Raw genomic sequence first — 8,865 nt, 5'->3', positions numbered from 1 at the left:
CTTGCATGGTGCTTGGGAAATCTTTTTGGATTCAAATCCAGCTCCACAACAGTATCTCAGACCTGCCTGGTTGTGTTCCTCGTTCCTAATGATGCTCTCTGCATTTTAAACAGACCTCTGAGACTATCACAGTGCAGGTGCATTTATATAGAGACTTGATTACACACACATATCATCGTTAATCATGTAGATCAACATTGAATCATTCAGAGATCCTCTCTGAACTACTGGACAGAGTTTGGTGCACTGAAAGTAAAAGGGGTGATTAATTTTAGTTAGCGCGTGTGCTGCACAGTTCTGAGGTCATGGGAACCTCCTGCGTGGGTTCAAATCCAGCTTCCTTTGCTGAGTTTGTATGTTCTCCCCGTGCTTGCGTGGGTTTCCTCCGGGCACTCCGGTTTCCTCCCACATTCCAAAGACATGCATGTCAGGTGAATTGGCCGGTCCAAATTGTCCCTAGGTGTGAATGAGCGAATGAGTTGTCTGTCCCCGTGTGCCCTGCGATTGGCTGGCAACCAGTTCAGGGTGTCCCCTGCCCACTGCCCGGAGATGGCTGGGATGGGCTCCAGCACCTCCGCTACCCTACTGAGGATAAGCGGTGCAGCTGATGAGATGAGACTTTAAAATAACCGATAAAGTGTGTTCCACTTCATGATTTTGTCCCACTTATTGTTGATGCTTCACAAGAAATTACAGTTTTATATCTTTATGTTTGAAGTCTGAAATGTGGCAACAGGTCACAAAGTTTAAGGGGGGCAAATCGTTTTGGAAGCCACTGCATATATATATATATATATATATATATATATATATATATATATATATATATATATATATATATATATGTATATATGTATAATGCCATCGCTTAACAGAATAAATTAATAACATAAATCACAAATACAATATTTTACATAGACAACAACAAAAGAGGCCCTCAACTTGTAAAACCAAGAAAAACACTGACGTGAAAATGGCACCACAAGAAATCAAAATGGAAAGAAAATAAAGTTTTCTATATACTGTGGCTCTTTGCCTCGTTTCACGTTTTTCCCCCCTCTTAAAACACACTTGAATCCATCAGAGTACATAATAAATAATATTTTGAGATTAATTTGGCAGATTTGTTGATTTTATGCTGCTCAGAAGACTTAACTGACTGCCAATCATCTGCATGAAGTTCCACGATAGTACTTCAATTGTGTGTTCGTGTGTGTCTGTCTGTCATGGCAGGTCAGTGCCAGGTGTGGCTCTTTGACTATCACAGTGAAAAATTTCCTCTCTTTGTGCCCAACTTGTTCGCTATTCCTGGTATAGCAGATAGGGTAAGAGATGTAAAGGTTTATCACCGCTAGATGGCAAAGTCTCACAGGTCAGAGAAGGGTGCCTGGGACAAGTCTCGCGGGACCTCACGTGATTTCGTGAGACTTGCTCAAAAAAATGAACCTTAATGCCAACAATTAAATGGTGTCGTGTGAGACTGACATTTATCATCTATTTTGCAGATGAGGTTAAACAACAGCCAAAAAAACAAAACAATATATATGAAACAAATGTGTAACACCATCTGGAGCGAGCCCATCCACCTGGGTCCCGTTACACTTTAACTTTGTTTAAATTTGCGTAAAACGTCACGTTAAACTTCTGCCAAGTTTACAATTTCCACTTAACTCCAAGCTTCGATTGATAATTTTGAGCCCACATATCTAGTACAGTATTATATGTGTTTTTGTTGCTGCATTCCCGAAAAGACGACCACTGAGTTTTCCAACCTCCGACCAAGAGAAATGGTATGAACCCCAACTTTGCAACTAGGACTTCCCAGCTCGAGTGTCCTTCTAATGTTATTTTCCTCATTGGGGATTGGAAAACTCCGATTTCACACAATCTTGAGACGCTTTTCGGTCGTATCTGGTAAAATGTCCCGACGCACCCATTTTCTTGAATGCAGCATGTGATCCGTGCTACGTGTACCCACAATCCATTGCGGTTGGTGTTTGGAAGGAAAAGCTGTCATGGCTGCCGAGCAAGAAAATGGCCAGAAAGTCCGGTAGTCGACTTAAAACGACGTCACATCGACAGAAGTATCACTTTGCGGTCCTTTTCGAAGGTTTGTCCTTTTTACTCGTGAGTTGGATCGACACTTCGTGGCGTTTTTTCGTTGAGCTTCAAACATGGAGAAAATGTGCTCCAGTGAGGAAGGATCTCTTCAAGAGAAGCTTCGGGTTTTACTCAATAATTGACCTGAGTTTTTGATTTATTTGATATGGCGCATAGAAAGGCAGTTTCTAAACCATGTTTTTGCGGTGCCGTGGACCATGGAGCAATGATCCAGTGCAGTCACTGCAAACACTATATACACTATGAGTGCTCTGGACTGTCAGTTCAGGACCTAAGCCTCGCGATACAGGATAAGCAAGCTACTTACATCTGCAATTCCTGCGTCCCCGGCTTATCCGCTGATGATAAGAATTCTTACGCCTCTCTGAGTAGCTCTGGAACGGTGTTCACCTACGTGGATAGCACTCCGGTGCCTCTATCCGGGTCGTCTGGGCCGTGCGGTGCCCTGAACTCTGCTGATTTGGTCTCCACTGTCCGTGAAACCGTGAAGGCCATGGTACCAACTTTGGTCCGAGAGATCATGACGCAGATGATGCCAGAAGTTGCCAGAATGTCGACTAGCCTAATGGAGGAAATGCTAGCAAAGGAGGCTAGGAAGCATAATCTCGTGGTGGTTGGAGCAAAGACACATCGAGAAAATGGGGAAGCTGTCCAGGATACCCAGCTCTTTCAGGAAGTCGCCGAAGCAGTCCCGGGAGTAGAGAAACAGGACATTCTGGAAGTTTTTCGTGATGGAAGGCTAAGGAATGATGGTAAACCCAGGCTTGTGAAGATCCGATTCCTGAATACAAGATCAAGGCTGGCGTTTCTCCGTGGATTCAATCGGGTGAAAAGTACCTTCCCGACGTTGTCTTCTGGATTTGTTCGTCCAGATATGACACCAAAAGAAAGGGAACGCGACAGGGAACTACAGGACGAACTTAAGCGCCGTCGGGACGAAGGTGAAGTAAACATTATTATACGGGACGGGAAAATTATTGTCAAGCCGGGAAATGCCTAAGGTCGCCTTCGCCTTTATTGAACAGCCCTTTGATTCATCTCATTAATGCCCAATGTTTGACTTCTAAGGCAGATTACTTTGTCTCGTACATCAATTTCTACACCCCTGATATTTTGGCAATTACAGAAACTTGGTACTCCGCTGGTGACACAGGGCCAACTATAGAGAAATATCAGTCCATTAGAACTGACCGTAAAAATGCCCATCATGGAGGAGTTTTGCTCATGGTTTCTCATGGTATAACTGTGTTTTCTGTCGCTAATTATCAATTAGATAGAATTGAGTTATTGAGATGTTATATTCTTATTTCTGGGGTGAAGCTGAGAATAGTGCTTGTATATCGCTCTGGTCTGAGCTCTTTTCAGGCCAACGTCGCTATCTTCGAACATCTGAATTCTATTTTTGATACTAAATTGCAAATTCTACTTATGGGTGATTTTAACTTTCCTGACCTTCACCACAGTTTTCTTCAAAATTCTGATACTAATCTAACTTCAATGTTCAAAAACTTGGTTTCAAATGCAGGTTTCTTTCAGCATGTCGATAAACCAACCAGGGGGTCCAACGTATTAGACCTTGTGTTTTCCACTGACAGATATCTGATTAAACACATTGACGTTGGGCAGAGTTTCTCTACCAGTGATCACGATTCTGTTACTTTCCAACTTAACCTGGCTCTTAAAAAAAGATACCGCTGCTCAGAACTACATAAATTTTAAAGACTGTGATCTACATGGCATGAGATACTTTCTGTCCAGTGTCAACTGGTACCTCTTATTTGATCATTGTGGGAATATTGAAGAAATGTGGGCAATATTTAAATCTGTTGTTTACACTTTGATATCTGTATACGTACCCTCAGTTGCTGTTACACCTCACGTCAACCGTGATATAGCTGAATTGCATAGGCGAAATCAGTTTATTCACAAGCTTTATAAACGTGATCAGTTGGCATACTTGGAAAGTTATCAAGATGCTTCAAGGGAACTGCGGAGGGCTATCAGGCGGGAAAGGGTGGCTGAGGAAAATAAAGTTTTAGAGGCTAATAATACTCGTAAATTCTTTTCATACATCAACCGTAAACTCATTTCTAGGGCATCTATTCCCAACCTGAAGGCATCTGACGGTACCGTTGCTACAGATAATGCTGACAATGTCCGTATATTAAATGATCAGTATGCCAGTGTTTTTGGTCGTGACAATGGGGTTTCACCCGACTTTCCCAGCAGAACTTGGTCTTTGCAGCCCTCTCTGACTGTTTCTGATTAATGCCAGACGTTTCTCTCAAATGGGAAGTGCCGATGCCAGCCGATGTTGGCCATGTTGACTCATTTTTGAAGGCCTACAGAAAATTTAGCTCTGTAGCTATACGGACATAGGGCACACCAAAAGGAAGCTTTAACAGTCATCTTTCATGAGACAACAGTCGATTTAGTTGATTTGATGACATTGCCAAGTTTTTTGAAAATACTTGTTTCCCGGTAAGGTTCTAAGAAAAATGGCTCCTTGCAAAACGATGCATTTCAAGCAGAAGTTTCGCCTCGGTGCTTTTTTCTTAATATCAATATTTTCGATACCTAGAATATCTAAACAATACTTTCCATAAACACAAGGGCACTTTGCTTGGAAAATAACATTTGATTGCAAGAACACTAAACTTATGCATAAACTTTGCAAGAATTCTCAGCCCCTGATGCAGTGTTTTACCTCTGAAAAGTCATGGGTCCTGGGGACTGGCATGCTCAAAAATCTATGGGTCCCAACAGAGATGTATGGGTCCCCAAAATTCAGTGTTGTATTGAAATTGTAAATTGGCGACAAATATATAGTATAAATTTATATGTTCATTCAGTTTTAATCATCACAGTTTATTGATAATACAAATCAGTTATCGCTTTAAGAGTTTTCAGTTCACAACAATATTGTACATTATACAAAATAATCTTGCTGAAATAATTATATTAATCTATATTTTCATTCAGTTTTAATCATCACAGTTAATTGGTAATACAAAGCAGTAATCACTTCCGATTTTTCAGTTCACAATATTATACATTATACAAAATAATCTTGCTGAAATATTAATCTATATTTTCATTCAGTTTTAATCATCACAGTTAATTTGTAACACAAATCAGTTCAGATTCTTTAGTTCATATATTCTTCGTGGTTTGCTGTCCCAAGTCACAGTTGTAATGCCTTTTCAAGGTCCAATTGCTGCAACGGAATTTCCATAGCTAAGTTGTGTGCCGATCCAATGTGCTCTTCTGAAAGTTCGTATTGCAAAATTATTTATGCAATCCAGTTTTTTTGTCACGCTGGGTACACGCATCACAGAACATGTAGCCTCCTTTATCATCCTCCTCATAGCGTCACCAGGAATATAATTTAGTCCATTTTGGCAGAAATGTCCTTTTCTTGCTAGGAGTATTATTTTGTTTATTTTCTTTCGTCGAATCGTTCGCTTCAACACGCGTGCTTTCCTTGCCGGAATTATTGCCGTTTTTATCACTCTCTGCATTATGTTTCGACTTAATACTGACACTGAAGAAATGACCAATTTTGTGTTGATTTTTACCTAATACTGTTTTTTCGGAGGCATACTTAACCTTTACTCGACGACAAGCACCACAACAATGACGTCATCTCGAAGCGACAAGATCTCGTTTGCCAAGATCGGCGTGCGGACGAAATCTCGAGCCGCGAGACCAAAACAACAATGGCGGATCTGCCTGGCGAAAAGTTTGGAGTGCGATGAATCTTTGTTAAAAAAAGTAATCGGGTAATAAGGACGATTTTGTGTCAAAAAAGTTGCGTCCCAGGGACGCGCGTTTATTTGAGACTATGCGTTCCCAGCAAAAATAATGCGTCTAGGACACAGGGACACTGGCAAACGAGAACACTGCCCTGATGTCTCGGGTGACGTGATCACATTTTTCAGGTCGTCATTGTGATCGCAGGCTCCTACAACACGTCATCCCAACGTAAGACCTTGGTCATTTTTTTTAGAAAGAATAAAGATTTGAAGCGTTAACAGTATGTACTTACATCTTTGCTTTTCTCGTCACACTGCGCATACTTGGCATATATGCTGCAGCCTACACTCTGCCATTCAGAGTAATACGGCAAATACAGGAACAAAACGCGGCACTTAGTGTTGACAAAGCCACTCCTACCAACTCGTGGTGATTTAATTCCCAAAAGTTTAATACTTGATGATCAGCAGCGCTTAGCCTTTAGAATTTTTTTTAACGTTTTGGCACTCGGGGACAATGCCTCTGAAAACGTACTAATACGTTTCGGTACTGAACGAGTTCAGGGCAATACAAATAAATGTGACTTGTGTGTTGCAGACGTCAGCCAAAAATGTCTTCCTACTGCGCGGCAGGAACCAGAGTCACCTGCCATTAAAATTGAGGAGGAGGAGGAGGAGGAACTTAAGCCCTGTCACGTTAAGCAAGAGACAGAGGATGGGGAGCCTGTTCGCGTTAAAGAGGAGGACGATTTTCCAGTCTTGCTAGTGACCGTCGAAGATCAAGGTCAACCTGAAGATAACAGTTGGCAGGAGCCTCTAAGCATCAGCTCCTGTCAACAATTGGAAACTGATGACGAAGACACGTCCCACACTACAATTGCTGAAAGCGACTCGCAGTCGGAAGGTGGTAACACATCTTCTCAGAGTGGGAAAACGTTTCGACACAAGTCTTATATGAAGTTGCATATGAAATTCCACACTGGCGAAAAGCCTTTTTCGTGCTCAGTTTGCGGCCAAAGATTCACTGAAAATGGGAGGTTAAAAAGACACACACTAACCCACACTGGCGAGAAGCCTTTCGTTTGCTCAATTTGTGGTAAAAGATTCATTAACAGTGGGGACTTAAAAAAACACACTAGAACCCACACTGGCGAAAAGCCTTTTTCCTGCTCAGTTTGTGAAAAAAAATTCCCCATAAGTGGGCACTTAAAAAGACACATGAGAACCCACACTGGCGAGAAGCCTTTTTCTTGTTTGGTTTGCGGTAAAAAATTCACACAAAATCATTACTTGAATTCACACCTATTAACCCACACTGGCGAGAAGCCTTTTACCTGCTCTGTTTGTGGTAAAAGATTCATCCAGAGTGGAGACTTAAAAAGACACATGAGAACCCACACTGGCGAGAAGCCTTTTGTCTGCTCAATTTGTGGTAAAAGTTATACCATGAGTGGAAGCTTAAAGTATCACATGAGAACCCACACTGGCGAGAAGCCTTTTGCCTGCTCAATTTGTGGTCAGAGTTTTACTGAGAATAGACACTTAAAGAAACACATTAGAACCCACACTGGTGGGAAACCTTTGACCTTTCATTTCACTTCACCTGTTGACTTTGTGGTGAAAAATTAATCCATATCGGACACTAGAATTTAGACACAAGAACCCACACTGGCGAGAAGCCTTTTGCCTGCTCATTTTGTGGTCAAACATTCATTAAAATAGAGGTATGAGCTGGCCTAAAAATTCCTGGCCAGCCCGGCCCGCGGGTATATAAGCACGAACCCGGCCTAACCCGTCCGATTAACTGGATTTGAGTGACCGGGCCCGGAGTAAACTCTTTGGCCGTGCGTACCTCGGCGCCAAATAATGCGTTTCGGCTGAAGTACGCAGCTTCGAGTTTACTTGTGCGCGAGTACCTCAAATCGGGGCGCAGTTAAAGCGCACCGCCGAAACGAACACTTGGGCACCCAGGTTCAGCGAAATGAAACTGAACAAAATGGCACCAAAAAGAAAATTTTATTCTGCATATTACAAGCTGCAAATCGTGAAAGATTTAGCCCAAAAGCAGATGGAAAGTTTGTAAAGCCGGTAAGCAAAAATGTCATCTGCCGTAAAGCCTCGGTGAAGCCTTACCTGGTACCTTGTCCAACTTGATCAGGATCTGATACACTAAACATTAGTATTTGGAACTTTTCTAAGGGTGACTGGTGACATCATGCAGACACGTCTTAGCTTCTCAACAGTCTGATGGCCCTGTCACTAGTATTAACTCTTGACTCCACAGTGGGATAAAATATGATCCCGTGGGTTCTTATTCTTCAAGGTCTTTGAAAATCAGAAAGTTGTAATACTGTCATATTAAGTATTCCTAATAAAAGATGTGTATGCCATGATGCCATTAGTAGTTCTTTTTCCCACTAATCACCAACTCCACTCGTGAAATAATGTATGTACTGGTAGCTCATGCATCCAAGGGTTAAATACTTAAAAACCAGCACAGAAAATGCACCTTTCTTGTAAAATCGACAATCGCAGCGAAATCGCAATACTGGTCTGAAAAATGGCAACTAGGTTTTTTTCTCAAAATCCCGCAGCCCTACTGGAGAGGGCCAATAAGAATACAGGAGACCCAATTCACGGACTAAGGGGAAAAATGCATAGACTTTAGGGGAAAATAAGGATACCACTTACAAACAATGACGACTAGACTTTGAATAAATGACTCGAGCAGGGAATATATTCTTGAACTCTGCAATGCTGTGTTGCTTTTTGGAATTTTTCCTTCCACCCCCCCCCCTTTTTTTTTTTTATTCGTATGTTCAAAAAAAGCAAGTTACACTGGTGAAAATCATTTTTTTCCTCCTTAGCTTGTGGTCAAAGATTCCCTGGAAGTTGTAGCTTAAAAACACTTTATTGAGCATGTATGATACCAGCCGCTTGGAATTTTTGGGTTATTTTGGTCAGAAATGGTGTTATGAGTGATTACTTA

The 8,865-nt window shown here is 41.7% G+C and overlaps 1 protein-coding gene across 2 annotated transcripts; it reads left to right on the top strand.

Moving 5' to 3' along the window:
• Positions 1–2,008: 2,008 nt before the first annotated feature.
• Positions 2,009–8,269, top strand: LOC148368395 (uncharacterized). Of its 2 annotated transcripts, XM_088330433.1 has the most exons (3): positions 2,009–3,062; positions 6,475–7,119; positions 7,288–8,269. In XM_088330433.1, exons 1-3 carry the CDS (start codon positions 2,267–2,269, stop codon positions 7,503–7,505), a joined length of 1,659 nt encoding a protein of 552 aa, XP_088186559.1. In that variant the 5' UTR covers positions 2,009–2,266; the 3' UTR covers positions 7,506–8,269. The 2 variants fall into 2 exon arrangements, with proteins under 2 accessions (XP_088186559.1, XP_088186558.1); XM_088330432.1 differs by having other exon boundaries at positions 6,475–8,269.
• Positions 8,270–8,865: the final 596 nt, after the last annotated feature.

Source organism: Urocampus carinirostris, chromosome 3, assembly GCF_059441175.1.
Source record: "Urocampus carinirostris isolate Australia breed hairy pipefish chromosome 3, RoL_Ucar_1.0, whole genome shotgun sequence".
NCBI lineage: Eukaryota > Metazoa > Chordata > Actinopteri > Syngnathiformes > Syngnathidae > Urocampus > Urocampus carinirostris.
The sequence above is the reverse complement of the archived record's forward strand: the minus strand, read 5'-3'. Positions and strand labels throughout refer to the sequence as shown.